General features: G+C 42.1%; 1 protein-coding gene across 1 annotated transcript; it reads right to left on the bottom strand.

Annotated features, from left to right (window-relative positions):
• Positions 1-13,142: 13,142 nt before the first annotated feature.
• On the bottom strand, positions 13,143-13,466 carry LOC121789199. The gene has a single exon (XM_042187697.1). The coding sequence runs from the start codon at positions 13,464-13,466 to the stop codon at positions 13,143-13,145; it is 324 nt and encodes a 107-aa protein (XP_042043631.1).
• Positions 13,467-16,643: the final 3,177 nt, after the last annotated feature.

Here is a 16,643-nt window from a genome sequence, read left to right as displayed (position 1 = left end):
ACTCACAACAATGTAATTGCATACTGTAACAACCGAACTTATTCAATTAATATCGCGTTACTTATTGTACTTTTTTTCTTGTTAAACGATAATAAAAACAAAACAGCCAAAAAAGAAAAAAAAAAAGACTCACCAAACATTGAAAGGTCGCATCACTGAAATTTGAATATGATTTCTCATGACTTTCAAAATATATCAAATGATGTACTATAAAGTTTGAAATTTGGTTTGAAGATGTGTCGGTGGAACAACGAAAGCGCATAGAAACATCAACACACGAAGATAGGTCGCTTAGATATGTATAAAGTCCACATCTTATAGACTGATAGAAGTCAAGCATTTATTGTACAACTATAAATTCGGTAGGGGCCATGATTTAGAAATTCACTCTCTTTCTTTCATGCTATCAAATTAAGAGAATCTAGCGAGCATTGTTAAATAAATTGACTGAACACTATTTTTAAAATGGTATCGAGATATTTGAAAGAAATCTATAGTGTTCTATTCTGAATTGATGATATGAGAAATTACTTATAAGATATATATACTGATTTCAGTTTTTTTTTAGTGAAAATGACATATTAGATTCAATCCCACCATATAAGGACAGTCTGTTGGACTTATTTTTATTTTTTTGGTAATAACCAAGGATATTCACCGATGGGTGTAGTGAATATTCTCCACGCTGATATGTAAGCACTTCAAAGGATGGAGCAGCTAACCCAAGGATTTAAAGCTGCTCCATACCCAACAGCAAGGATCAATCCCTGATCATTTGGTTAAGAATGGACGAGTCTCATGCCACTCGACCACACTCTTTATGTTTAACTATGCTTAAAATGATGCTTAAAGGGGGAACATTCTATTGGACTTTAACTATGCTTAAAATAATGTGTTATATTTTTAACACTACTAGTGGTTTTTTCTCTATTTTCGTTCTCTTTCGTACTTTTGCTTTTTTTTATATTTTTTTTAACTTTTTTGTAAATGGGAGTATGATTGTATTAGATCAATGATGTTGATCTAAAAATGTTTTTTATACTAAAAATGAAGTATTTTTAAGATAATATTTATCTATGCAAACGGTATTGTCTTGTCATAGTTCCTATACGGACTAGTGTATATATGGACTGTGTGTCTTTTTTGAAATGTGTTCACTGAGTACCTTTATACTCAATTCTACATGTATTTCTAAATCTGCAGGTTGAGATGTGGTGGAATAGAAGGTGCTGATTCAATTGACAAGTTGTTTTGTATGATCCCCTAGCTGGAGTCTTTATGATCGAGCTATTCAATTGAAATACTCCCTCCGTCCCAGATAATTTGGGACACTTTGACCGGGCACGGGTTTTAAAAAATGTAATGAAAAGTGAGTTGAAAAAGTTGGTAGAATGTGAGTCCTATTTTTATATATTAGTTTTATAAGCAAATGTGAGTAGGAATGAGTTAGTGGAATATGAGTCCACTACCAAAATGGTAAAAGTGAAATGGGAGAAATTATGTGGGACGGACCGAAATGGAAAATTGGGACAAATTATCTAGGACGGAGGGAGTATTGTTTTTTTGACACAACTAATATGATTGATCCATGTATCCTTTCCCATTTCTATCCATTTTCCTTAATTCCTACCCCTAGTCGTGGTTTATCGGGCTTTACTATTCTTAGCAAAGTGCAGTCATGACAACCCCATAAACCAAATTCTTGGAAATTCTTTGTTGAAAGATTAACTCCAACACCTTCTGTCACGCCCTCATTTTCTATGTGTAGTAAGCTCAACTTACCATGACTATGAGAGGGTTAAAAAGATGAGAAGAAAAAATGGAATATCGCAAACTTGATAATAACTTGGAATAATTGGAATAACTTGAAAGATATTTCTTTGTTTAACTGAAAGCCCACAAAAATACGTTAGTTTAGTTAGAAATGTTAAGAAAGGAAGAAAAATCAGAATCATCTAAGGAAGGAAATAGAATAAAATCAGCATAAATCAATTTGTATTGATTGAGTAATTGATTTCCGATGATTCTGTGAAATCATACCTTGTACACAATACGTAAATCTCTATTTAAGAGTAGTAGTCTCAATGAATATACACAATACAATATCCTACAATTCATCTTCTCTACACAACTCTTCTCCTATCTATGGTCAATACCAAATTCAAGATGGAATCGGAGCGGGGGGTGAGACTCAGAGAAGTCTCATCACTGTCTCGGAACCAATCTCAAACCAAAAAGGCCAAAATCTGGCAGATCTTGTTCAAATCACCAAACCATGTCAGAATCTGATGACAACCAAACACAAAAACCAACAGAAAATGAGCAGTTCGCTCGATTATTCGCTGAGTTTATGCGCACCAACATCACACAAAGCCAACAAATCATACCTACAATACCAAACCATCCAGAACTCCAAAATTGAAACTAACAGAGTCGATACCTCACCATTATTGATCGGAACCAAACTTAATGGTGAAAATTACTCGCTTTGGGCCATCCACATGACGACGACAATTAGTGGGAGGGGAATGATGTCTCACATTACTGGAGTCCCAACCCCTCCAGCAAAAATCGATCCAGCAAGGAGATCACTGCGTGTTCACGTGGTTGATTCAAAACTTGGAGCAGAAACTAGTAAATCGGGTGTCTCAATATCCAATAGCCAGGGACGAATGGAAGAGCCTGGAGATTACATATGCGAGTGGAGGTGACAAGATCCAGGTGTATGACCTATACACAAGAGCAAACAGGTTAAAACAGACAGATGAATGTATGGAGGATATATGGACAATCCTCAATGATCTATGGGTCTCCGTCGATCAGAAACAACCCAATCGAATGAGATATCCAGAGGACATCGAAATCCACAATGCTGAGAAGGAAGAACAGAGACTATACCAACTGCTTGTAGCTCTAAATGACAAGTATGAAGGAATCAAGAAAGAAATACTTAGATTGGATCTGCTGCCTTCCTTAGAAATAGCATATGGAATCCTCCGGCGAGAGGACACCTGAGCCAGCATTCTGAAAACAGGGGATACCGGGGCTATACAGGGAGTCGCGGCTGGACTCATTGTAAGGCAGCGATGGTCGAATCAAGCAACTCACCGAAACCCCTCTCATCGAAGCGGCGGCAACACCGGTGGTAAATGGAGCAAGAAAACGGAGGAAGAGAAACCGAGGCTCACATGTAATCACTGTGGGAAGAAAAAGCATATTCGGGAAACATGTTTCGAACTCCACGATTACCCGAAATGGTGGGAGGAACGCAAATCTAAACAAAATCAAGCACCGCTTCAATAGGGAAGAGGAGTAGCCGCCGTCGCGAATAGAGGAGGAGAGCCGGATGCCACCGTCGGGAGGCAACCACCGAGGCTGCGACATCCGAGGCGACAACAGCAAGGGCCGGAGGAGATAACCTCGGAACGGTCTCCTTCGCATACGGCAAAAATGGAGCGGAGGCGGCGCTAATGGAGACGGAAAGGAAGGGGGTAAGTTACGGTTTAGAAGTTTACCCTCAAGCCCTACTACTATTGAAGAATTAGGAAATGCACCCCACCCTATTAAATATCCTCTGCTTCTGCCCCAAAAATCCATAAATCCGAAATTCAGCCTCTCATGTGCAGAAATAATTTCAGCCACTTGAGGATTTTTCTAATAATTTGCCCGAATCATATGCTCTGTCCGTTTCCTCCAATGCCAGAATGACAAATGAATTTTTGATTGTGGAGCTACAGGATACTATAACTTTTGATAAATCTGATATATCTAATATTGCACAGGGCACCAAAGAGTCATATTCAAAATGCAAACGGAGAGGTTTGACGACAGTAAAGGGAGCGGGAACTATTAAAATCTCACCCAGTTTAACATTGTCTAATTGCATATATGTCCCCCTCTATGTCACATAAACTGCTCTCTATTAATCATGTGACTAAGGAGTTGAATTGCACTCTCCTAGTGCAACCCAATTTTGCCTTCTGCAGAATATCAGGGACATGGAAAATTATGGGACGTGGCACTGAGCGGAATGGGATGTATTATGTGGATGAGATAGATCAACACGGAAATGCTATGATGGCTCATGGACGACTGACAAGGAAGCTTGGTTGCTGGCACTGCCGTCTAGGACATCCTTCATCGGGTTATTTAAAATTGTTTTTTCCTAAATTCAGCCAGGATTTGTATTGTGAAAACATGTGTTTTGGCCAAAAGTCACAGACAAACATACAAATCAAATAATACTAGAGTTGAATCTTTGTTTGCTCTTGTCCATTATGATGTTTGGGATCCTTCACCGGTTGGGGGGGGAAGTTTTAAATATTTTCTTCTCTTTGTGGATGATTGTTCTCGTATGACGTGGGTATATTTTAATGAAACAAAAATCTGAAACCTTCCAACATTTCACCCATTTTTACAACCTAGTCCAAACCCATTTCAAAAAGCCATAAAAACTCTTCGGTCAGATAATGGAGGAGAATTTGTGAACTATGATATGAAGCAGTTTTGTCACGATAAGGGCCTTGTACATCAAAAAACCTGCCCCTACACCCCAGAAAAAAATGAATTATTAAAAAGAAAAAACCGAACCCTTTTGGAAATGGCCCGCGCTATGCTTATTGAATCCAACACCCCAAGAAAATTCTGGCCCGAGGCAGTGGCTGCATTAGCTTACCTATCAAATAGACTACCTTCAAGCTAACTAAACCTGAAAACCCCGCTACAGATCCTCTTGACACTAGCTCAAATTCCCTTACCTTTAACCCTTCGACCTCGGGTATTTGGCTGCTCAGTTTTTGTCCACACTCCAAAACACGAAAGAACCAAGCTATCCCCATGTGCAGTCAAGTGTGTGTTTGTGGGGGTATGGAGTGAACCAAAAAGGATATAGATGTTTTGATCCTAAATCTAATCGTCTGTTCACCACTATGAACTGCGATTTCCTCGAAACAGAATACTACTTTAGCCACCTTAGTTGTCAGGGGGAGAGTGGCAATAGGGTCGACCCACTAAGTTGGCCACCAGTGCCCGTGTATCATGCACCATCGAACTTGACAGAGGAGGCTGACAAGATTACCGAGCAAATCTCACATATACAGCCCCCCAACGCCCAATGCCATTGTCCAGAATACTCCCTCACAGATATCCACTGTAAGTCTTTCTGTTGAACCTGCTACACCTGGAAAAAACTCACTTGATAGCACTAACATTGTTACTGAAGAGAATCAAGAGACATGTGCAGATTCAGGTGATGAGAGTCCAGATGAACCGGAAATTTGTGATTTGTTAGAAGAACAAATTAGTGAAGGAGTTGGGGGGTATAAATTACCCTCAAGATTAAACATGGGAGTTCCACTGAAAAGAGGGGTTTTGCACGTGTTTCGTGTGCACGTGTCCCTCCTTTCAACAAGATTTATAATTTTCCCACTAATGTAACAAATCTTACTAAGTATAAGCGGCAAGAGCGGGGTCGAACCACAGGGACTAGGGACATACTCGAGATTGTTTCTATGACACAATTGGAAAAGGGATCGGCTACTGCCACACATTCATTGAGTGGGTTAAGACTCTAATCTACTTGACCTGGGGAATTAAACTGGACTCTATCTAACTAATCTAGCAGATGGGAAAAGTACGGACACTTGCATGACAACCGAACTCTAGGCAACTTGTAAATTGGAGTTAACTAACTATACTACCTGTAACTGAAGGAACATGCTGAAACATTCTCAAAATAGGCAGACAAAGATGCAAAAGCAAGTCGAACCATTTTTCAAAACTGGCTGGGGCTGGCAGAAAATCTGTGTAAAGCAAAAGTAGATCTGATTTTCTAACTAACTTCTACTTCATCTTCTCCAAACAACCAAGTAAAAACAGAGTATGGAACAGAGCTTCAACACCATTGACAAAATAAAACAGAGCATGCGTCAAAACGAGACGTAAACAAGAAATTCAAACTAGAACTACCAGATCTACTCTCTTGGGTCAAGCAGAAAGGGGAATAAACACAGATTAACCTTGCATTCATCACCTAAACTAATAGATATCAGATATCGAACACGTGAACAACTAGATCTCAACCTCTAAACTATTGGAAATCATGTAAACTACATGGATCTAAACATCTAAGCCACCAATTGCGAAAAGCATCCAAGAAACATGAGTAAATAGCATCATCAACATGAAAATAAACATCAAAGCTTCATAAAACTGGAAATAAGTCGAGATCCAAAGGCGGAGACATCAATTCCTCCGATGAAACTCGAGATCTAACTACAGCGTCTCAAAAGCGGTAAAGAAAGCAAGGATCCAAAGTCGGAGTCGTCAATTCCCCCGTCGAAACCATTGAACTGAGCTAAGAAAGCAGTTAACTATCTAAACTAAGCTAAGAGAGAAGTGGCGTTAAGCGCCTATGAGAGCTTTCTACCTAAACTACGATAGCATTAAGCGCTGCCTTCTTCATTCATATTGGTCCCTTTATATAGGGAGGCTTCAAGCTCAAATCCCTAGGGTATGCTCTTCATGATTTGACGTTTGTACCCTTAAAATAAGGGTGTCTACGAATCTTGCTCTTTTGCTCCCACTTCTGCTTCTACTTCTGCCACCACCTACTTGATTCTCCTAGGTCAGTTGGACGGTTTGGGCTATTTCATTTCAAAATCTGCTCGATTGTATCTGCCAGGTCAATTAGCACAATCTCCTGGGTCTGGCGGATTTCTTACGCACCTGCTCTCCTGATAATTCTCCTTGACCTAGCGGATTTTTGACATTTTTACTACTTTTCTACACATTTTGCATCTGCTCGGTCAGTTTGCAGCATCTACTTGACCCAGCAGATACCTGCACACTTACTCTCAAATATGCACATTATCTCTCCAAAAAGCATGTCATATCACACAAAACCAATGCATGAAACGAGCCTTATCATCCACCGAAGAGATACAGCCCCGACATTCACACAAAGGTGAAATACTCAAAAGCCTTTTTGGCCAAGAATCAGCTCTCAAAAATGGCTCATGCATTTGAGGCAGCGCTATACAAAGAAGAGTAAATCCCGTGTACTGTGGAGGAGGCTTGGAGGCACAAGCATTGGAGAGAAGCAATGCAGAAAGAAATTGGAGCACTGGAGAGAAATGGTACGTTGGAAAAATGCATGATAACCGATAGAAAGAAGGCAGTTGGATGTAAGTGGGTTACAATTAAACGTCGACCTGATGGCTCTATCGGAAGAGATAAAGCACGATTAGTAGTAAAGGGATAAACGCAGACCTACAGAATAGACTACGACGAGACATTCTCCCCAGTGTAAAAAATGAATACCATCCGAGTTCTACTTTCAGTAGCTGCAAACAGAGACTGGCCCTTACATCTGTTCGATGTTAAAAATGCATTCCTGCACGAAAAATTGAAAAGAGAAATATACATGGAAGCTCCCCCAAGTTTTTCAGATGGCTACAGTAAAGGAGAAGGATGTCGACTACGGAAAACCTTGTACTGACTCAAGCAATCTCCTAGAGTCTGGTTTGGGAGGTTTACTGAAGCTACGACAAAGTATTGGTTCAAATAGAGCAACTCAGATCATACATTGTTTTTGAAGAAAAGGAATGGTCGAATAACCTGTCTGATCATCTATGTAGATGATATGATCATCACTGGTGACGATACTGAAAAATTAACAGGCTCAAGGAAGGCATATCACAAGAGTTCGATATGAAGAACTTGCAGATTGTGGAAGGAGCAGAACCAGCAAATCAAAGCCAATATCAGTGCTTGGTGGGAAAACTCATATATCTGTCTCACTGACTCAACTTTATTTTACCTAATTAATACCCGCAAGTGTACGGGGTTATTGTAGCATTTAGCAAGCAAGAGTATATCGTATCCCACAGAGACAAATAAGTGTCAACTTGAGTACCACGAACCAATTTCAACTACTATCCAGACAATCAGAAATTTTGGTTTTAAAACTAACAACTACGAAAAGCCTGTAAAGTCAGAGAATAAAATAGAACACTTAAACACGAAAGCAATTAAGAAAGCTGTGTAAGATGGTGGAGAAATATGCAGAATTCAAGGATCCGATGCACAACTCATAGCCTAACCCAATTGAAATCGATTTACCATTTAAAGTCTCTAGAATTATTGAATCAATCACACATGTAGATTAAACCCCCTCCCGAGGTGAGAAACTTGTAGATTAAGTGTAACAATTGAAGTCCCCTTCTAATTCTTAGACCTAACTCCCAATAGATCGATTAGATAACAGATTCCACTCAAAACCTCAACTCTCCCGAGTTCTATTGAATTAAGGTGTGAATTATTCTTCTTTCAAGATTAATTATTTCATCTCCCGATTACTCTAAGAAATCCTAACACTCCCAATTGGTGATCAAGCAATTGTTAGGGAAAAGCACAAGAATAATTCAAATAATTACAAGAGCAAGATAAAAACGAAGTCAATTGGATTAATAATTATGAATCAATGCATCTTCACTAAGAATTCTACACAAAGTGTTTAGCTACTCATGTTCAAAGTAGAAAACAAACAAAAACTAAAGAAAACAATAGAATTCATGATACGGATTACAATTGGCGGAGGAATCGAAGCTTGAATCTTCAATCTTCTTCCAAGAGTTCTTGATAGAGAGAGAGTGTGTGTTTTTGCGGCTTGTAGAGAATGGAATCGAATAGCCCTAGCTCTTGCCTCTTATTTTTCCTCCAAAAATCGCGTCTGGAAATCAAAAAATCGTCAAACTGACGGACCCGGCCGGGTGTATTTATTGCCTAGGAAATTCACCCGACCGGGTGGGATGCTACTGGACTCCTCGCGTGTTAAATGAGTCACCCGGCCGGGTGGAATTAATGAACTGGAAATTCACCCGGCCGGGTCGCCCTTGCTCGGCAGCTTCTGGCCTTCGGCAGACTTCACGTTGACACCCGGCCGGGTGGAATTTAACCACATGATATTCACCCGGCCGGGTAGTTCCCTTTTTGCTGCATTTTCGCCTACTTTTTGCCTAAAACACTCCACAAACATGTGAACCCCAAAATATAGAGTAATTGGCTGGAAATAACCATTTTGAGCACCGAAACTCAATAATTATGCACATCAACATACCAATCACAACACTATAAATACGAGTTTGTCAACTCCCCCAAACTTAGACTCTTGTTTGTCCTCAAATAAGAATAAGAAATTATGAAGAACATACTCATGCATAGAGGTGGGATTGATGTATTGCTTCAGAAAATTTTTCAAAGCAAGCTCGAAGGTAGGAAACATACAAAAATCAATCAAACATTAACTGAAGCTACTGTCTCGTATATCACTTGGTGTCAATGTTCTCACAAGGTTTAGGGAGTGTGATTTTTTTTCTTTTTTTTTTCATTTTCCCTCTCACTCAAGTGTATAAGAGATAATATAAACACTCAAATCAAGTAACATGTAATGCTTACCATAGGCTTGCTCGACGTCAAACGTCTCCTCTGTTCGGATGTGAAAGTGAACCTAAGATCAGAAAGGTCTTTATTCGGGTTGTAATGTAGGCTCTTTGGACGGTAGGGAACATTTAGGCTATAGTGACTGAAGAATATACTTGAAGCACACAATCCAACACTAACCATTTCCAAAACAAAACTCAGATAAGCCCGATTTCAACATGCTTCCTCCTAGCCTCCAGGACCCACTTATTGCTGTCTCCAACACCACAATTTTTCATTTTTTCTTTTCCTAGACTTCGTCTAGCTTATACCTCCTATTTTTATTTTTGTTTCTTTTATTTTTATTTTTTTTCGAACCCCTTCCTTTACAAAAGCAACGATTGTGCTTCCCTTTTCTCAAGGCTTTCACTTTAGAGAGTGATTTAAGATATTACTTTTCAACAATCAAATACATTTGGCTATGAGAGCTAACTAGGGATTTACAAGTGTATGAGGATAATCAAAGAATGCCTAACTTCATCTCCTAAGTTCACATCCACTATATATAGACTTGACATGACGAGAAGCAAGTTCTAGAAGTAAAAGCATGTACCCAATTGTATCACACATGAACAAAATATGGCTCAAATCTCACCGGGATTAGCATTGACCAAGCAAACAAGCACTTCACTCACAATTAAATCATGAATTGATCACGCAGGTCCCTAACCATTCTAACCAGAATTTTCAAGACAAAACAATTATCATCATCAGCTATCAACCCTTCTCTTAGCACAAATTATCTTACATCCATCCATATTCGAATTCGAGTCCCACAGGCGGGACTTACACCAAATGACACCAAAAATCCAAGATTAACTAAAAGAAGAGAAAGAAAAAGAAAAACAATAATCTCAAGAACATAATCTTTAAACAAGCAGGGGAAGGAGCAACCGATCCACGTCAGAACCCCCCAAACTTATTCAAGACAGGGAATAGAATAAGTTTGAAGAGCAGTAGATGGTTGAGGTACCTCTATTCCGAAGGCGGCGGGAATCTCGCGTAGTAAGCTTGGTAGAAAGCCTGTTGTGCTGCATCACTAGCGTCGAGGCGAGTGTGCAGGTTTTGCAGTTGTTCCCCATAGTGATCAAGCCGGTTCCCAAAGTTGTCCAACCGGGTGTCGCACTGGGCTCTCCAAGCCATCGCCTCCGCATTCGCTTGATTCCAGCGGGCCTCTTGTTGATCATGGCTCACCTGAAACGAGCGTACTCCTGCAGCAATTTCCGCCAAATAGTCGTCCCTGGACGGTCTCCCCAGCGGTCTACTCCTCTTGGGCCGACTGCTTTGACCCACTTCGAACTCCGAGGCGGTCTCCTCACCTTCCTCATTCATTGCCGCCGGCGCATCTTGAATTTGCAGAGGCTCCTCGGGGATATTAGGCTGCGGCAAGTAGTCCGGTTCCATAAAGACCGGCCTAGCGTCTGGGGCAACCTTCTCCTTGAGGAGGGTCATTTTCGATCTTCTCCATATGAGCCGGGGAGTTCAATTACCAGTTCTCTTGGTAACTCCATCCTCCGACAGCGAAGAGCTGAGGGTCAGGGAATCTGATGCACATCCCCGGTTCTATCCTGAAATACCCCACGCCCCGGCTATCAACCATTATAATGGCCGCCCTCTTGAGCGTATCCCAGTCCAGTAGGGTGGGTCCTTGATCCTGTATCCGATTTTCAAAACTGACCCCAAATTTATATGCCAAAGCTGCCACGATTCCCCACAACAGAGCTTTCCCTTCGTCCTCTTCGACTGTCTCTCCAAGTGCTTAATCATGTAATGACCCGTGTTGATCCTCCTTCGGCTGAGCATTCCCCATAGTAAGAATAGCATTTCTGATGAAATGCTTCCCGCTTCTGTGTGGCCAAAGGGTAGGTAGACCAGGGCCTTCGCCATGTATCTCAACACTGGGTTTCTGATGGCGTTGATTTTGGCCCTCGATGGATTGAAGGCCGCTTCAGTGGTAATCAATCGCCAGAACTCGTCCCTCCTATAATCCGCAGGCCGAGGGTCCTCCAAAAGGCCTTCTTCACCTTCTTCCCTCAACTGGAAGAGCTCGTTCATTTCATCGACGGTAAGATCGTGCGCTTCATTCATGAGTCGGAAGGACATCGACTCAATCCATTTCCCGGAGTACTCCACTTTGAGTGTGGTAAAGAACTCTACAGTCATGGCCCTGTATGACCCGAACTTCCTCGCGAACAAGTGTGTGAGATGGCCGGCCTCGACGAGGATGTCCCAAGAATGTTTGATACCGAGGGCCGTTGAGTGCGCTTCGACTCGGATATCTAGATGGCATGCTATCCAATGCCGCTAAAGCATCCCATTTCTTCGACTCACCTTTGTGGAGTGTGACACCCACTGTGCGAGGTTTTAGGGCCATGTGATGGGTACCTAGAATGAGGCATGTTAGAACAACCAAGTAAGGGAGATAGACTCAATCCCTATGCATACCAAATAAACAAGTAAGGCAAAAGCAATTAGGAGATAGACTCGATTCCTACATTTACTTTCATCACAGACAATACCGAGGAGATAGGCTTAATCCCTCAAACAAATCACACAATGAGGGAAATAGACTCAATCCCTAAAACTCACAAAATCATCTACAACCCCCCAATATAGAATAATGACTCACACACACTTTCATCAACATTGATATCGCAAGCAATAGCAAACTCATAACTTAAGCACCAAGCATCAATTGCAACAATTTAGCTCATGCACTCGTACAAGTGAAGCACCCTAACCAACATCAATTCAACTTGCATAAACTATAACATTCCTACCCATCACAAAATACAACTCCATATCCATGGCTAGAGAAGCAGAGAGGTGAAGAACATACCTTTGTTGTGTAGATTAAGAGAATTCAAAAATTAGGGCTTTTTCTTTGAGCTCTTGAGTGAAATCCAACAATTGCACAAATTAATCGGGCCAAAATACTCAAACACGGGATAATGTGAGATGGGTGTGGTGAATTTTTGATGGGGGTGTGAAATTAGTGTTAATGTATGTGTGTTTTGTGTGAAAATTGAAGAGGAAGAGAAGAGGGGGAAGGCGTCGGGTGAGAGTAGGGAAAGAGAAACCGGGTGTACCTGTTTTATTCTAGGTTTCGCCGAGTCGTACCCGGTCGGGTGGATATATTGTACTTGAAAATCACCCAGCCGGGTGAGACTCTCTGGACCCTTCCTTCACAAAAGCAGCGACCCGGCCGGGTGTATATAATACACTTGAAAATCACCCGGCCGGGTGAGACTCTCTGACCCTTCCTTCATTATTTTGATGACCCGGCCGGGTGTATATAATACACTTGAAAATCACCCGGCCGGGTGAGACTCTCTGGACCCTTCCTTCATTATTTTGTTGACCCGGCCGGGTGTATATAATACACTTGAAAATCACCAGGCCGGGTGAGAACTTCTGGGCATTTTTTCGAGTTTTCCACAGCTAATCCTGCACAATGACAACTCCCAAGCAAAACCAACTCCACTTTTGATAGACTACTTAACACAAAAAAAACACATAAGACCTTAAACAAAAAAAATGAAAACAAAGAGACTCAAAAGAAAAGAAACACACAAAAAAAAAACGATAAAGTTACCTACTAAGGGTTGCCTCCCCCGAAGCGCTTTTGGTTAAAGTCGTTAGCTCGACATCTCCACAGTCGATTACTGGGTCTCCAAGGAGAGTTGGAACACTTCTTCCTTCTGCTCCATAGTATGAAACGTCTTCACATTCTGACCATTGGCCGTGAACACCCTCCCATCATCAGCTTCAAGTTCTAAAGCTCCATTCTTCATCACAGTTCTAACTTTGAAGGGGCCGGACCACCTCGACTTAAGCTTTCCGGGGAAGAGCTTCATCCGAGCATTGAATAACAACACCAAATCTCCTGGGAAGAACTCCCGCTTGTCGATCATCTTATCATGATAAGTTTTGAGGCGCTCCTTGTAGATGGCGGAATTTTCGAACGCCTCATTCCGGAATTTCATCGAGGCAAATTCAGATAAGATTGTCTTTCCTTTCCCGCCTTGTAGTAGTCGGCATTTAACTGCTTCACTGCCCAATATGATTTGTGCTCAAGCTCCACAGGAAGATGACAGGATTTCCCAAACACCAATTGGTAGTGTGACATGCCGATTGGCGTTTTATACGCCGTTCTATACGCCCACAATGCATCATCGAGCTTCAAAGCCCAGTCCTTTCTATTCGCATTCACCGTCTTCTCCAAGATGCCTTTGATCTCTCGATTGGCCAATTCAGTTTGACCATTGGCTTGAGGGTGATATGGGGAAGTGATTCGGTGCTTGACACCATATTTACTCAATACGACTTCCAACCACTTGTTCTTGAAATGAGAACCCCCATCACTAAGTAAGGCTCTCGGCGCCCCAAACCTCGTAAAAATATTCTTCTTGACAAAGTTAATCACCACCTTGGAGGAGTTGACCGGAGTAGGGATTGCTTCCACCCAACGGGACACGTAATCGATCGCCAAAAGGATGTATTGATGGCCAGAGGATGGTGGGAAGGGACCCATGAAGTCAATCCCCCACACATCGAAAGCTCTATCTCCACAATAGTTGTCATCGGCATTTCCTTCCTCTTGGAGACACCCCCCGTTCTTTGGCATTTATCACAATGAAGAACGAACTGTTGACAGTCTCCATAGATGCTAGGCCAATAAAATCCGCATTGAAGTACTTTCATCGCCGTCCGATTAGCTCCAAAAATGTCCTCCACTAGGACTTGAGTGACAATTTCTGATCACCGCTTCCCATTGCTCATTGGGAGTGCATCTCCTAATCACCATATCCGCACATCTTCTAAATAGGAACGGCTCATCCCAAAAATAGAACTTGACATCATGAAAGAACTTCCTCATTTGATGCTTGTTGAGGCCCTCTGGAACCTACCTTGGCTACTAGAAAGTTCACAATATCTGCAAACCATGGTACGGAGCTCTGAGCATAGAAGAGATGCTCATCAGGGAACTCCTCATTGATAGGCTTCTTCAAGTTCTCCCCTTCAAAACAGTGCTCCAATCTAGATAAGTGATCGGCTACCACATTCTCACACCCCTTTCTGTCCCGAATCTCCAAGTCAAATTCTTGTAGCAAAAGAACCCAACGAATTAATCGAGGCTTGGCATCCACCTTAGCAAACAAATAGCGAATGGCGGCATGATCTGTAAAAACAATTGTCTTTGCTCCAATGAGGTACGGGCGAAACTTGTCAAAGGAATATACCACAGCCAACATCTCCTTCTTCCGTGGTGGTGTAATTTGCCTGAGCCGGATCTAGAGGTCCGGCTCGCATAGTAGATCACTCTGAACACTTTATCCCTCTTCTGCCCCAATGCTGAACCTACAGCCACGTCACTCTGGCATCGCACATAATCTCGAAAGGCTGTGACCAATCTGGAGCTATAAGTACAGGAGCACTCAACCAACGCTTTCTTCAAAATTTCAAAGGCTTGCAGACATTCTGCAGAGAAGTTGAACTTGACATCCTTGGCTAGCAAATTGGAAAGGGGGCTGGCTATCTGAGAGAAATCCTTAATGAATCGATGATAAAACCCCGCGTGCCCCAAGAAAACTCCTCACAGCTTTCTCACTAGACGGTGGCGGCATCTGCTCAATCGCCACGATCTTGGCTCTATCAACTTCTAGTCCTGCAGCAGATATTTTGTGCCCAAGCACAATACCATCCCGTACCATGAAGTGGCACTTCTCCCAGTTCAGCACCAAGTTGGTCTCCTCGCATCTCTGTAATACTCTCGTCAGATTATCCAAACAATGATCATAAGAAGACCCAAAAACCGAGAAGTCATCCATGAAGACTTCCATGATGTCTTCCACCATGTCGTGGAAGATGGACATCATACATCTCTGAAACATGGCAGGGGCGTTGCATAGTCCAAAAGACATCCTCCGGAAGGCATAGACACCATACCGGGCAAATAAAGGCCGATTTATATTGGTCCTCTGGGTCGATCAGGATTTGATTGTATCCGGAATAGCCGTCGAGGAAGCAGTAGTACTCATATCCCCCTAGTCTGTCAAGCATCTGATCAATAAATGGAAGAGGGAAATGGTCCTTCCTCGTGGCTGCATTGAGAACTCGGTAGTCGATGCAAACTCGCCATCCTGTCACCAATCTGGTGGCTATCATCTCATCATTGCCACCTTGAATCACAGTCATTCCACCCTTCTTGGCTACGACTTGGGTGGGACTCACCCAATCACTGTCCGAAATAGCATATATAATCCCGGCTTTCAACCACTTCAATACCTCCTTTTTCACCACATCTTGCATTATCGGGTTGAGCCTCCTTTCATTCTGAGCTTTAGGTTTGGATCCTTCTTCTAATAGAATCCTGTGCATGCAGACAGTAGGGCTGATTCCCTTGAGGTCCGAGATAGACCACCCTATGGCTCCCTTATGCTTTCTGAGCACTCGCAGCAATTTATCGAGTTCAGTGGAAGTAAGTGATGAAGAGACAATTACCGGATACGTCTCATTCTCTCCAAGGAAAGCATATTTGAGGTGCGAAGGCAACGGCTTAAGTTCCTCTTTCTTTTCTTCTTTCTCTTCCTCGTCTGCCGGATCTTTGAGAGATAAAAATTTGTTGTTCCTTCTTGGAATCTCCCCACCAGAATTATGAGCTCCCACAAAATGAAGTAGTTCTTCAGCAAATTCAGACACTTGCAGACTGTCTGAAGCCAGTAAAGACTGCGATAGGCATCGCTCGAGCCTGTCTTGATAAGAAATAGCATGGGCTACCTCTCTCACACAATCATCAATCACCTCGATCATGTTACACTGTTTGAACCTCCAAGCATCCTCGTCATCATATTTCTGCATCGCATCATAGATGGAAAATGTGATACTCTCATCATTCAGTCGGAGAGTAAGTTCTCCTTTGTGCACATCAATCAGTGCTCTCCCTGTGGCTAAAAAGGGCCTGCCTAAGAGAAGTGGGACGTGCCTATCTTCCTCCATATCAAGTACTACAAAGTCGGCTGGAAAAATAAATTCCCCGACCTTGACAAGTATGTCTTCAACGATCCCCTTCGGATATGACACTGTTCTGTCAGCCATCTGCAATGATATAGTAGTGGGTCTGAGCACTCCAATCTTCATTTTCTGGAAGAACGAATAGGGCA

The sequence above is a fragment of the Salvia splendens genome, unplaced genomic scaffold (genome assembly GCF_004379255.2).
Source record: "Salvia splendens isolate huo1 unplaced genomic scaffold, SspV2 ctg171, whole genome shotgun sequence".
Lineage (NCBI taxonomy): Eukaryota > Viridiplantae > Streptophyta > Magnoliopsida > Lamiales > Lamiaceae > Salvia > Salvia splendens.
The sequence above is the reverse complement of the archived record's forward strand: the minus strand, read 5'-3'. Positions and strand labels throughout refer to the sequence as shown.

What these genes read in the sequence shown, in the direction of transcription:
- LOC121789199 (XM_042187697.1), bottom strand. Translation starts at nt 13,466, where the DNA reads ATGAAATTCCGGAATGAGGCGTTCGAAAATTCCGCCATCTACAAGGAG.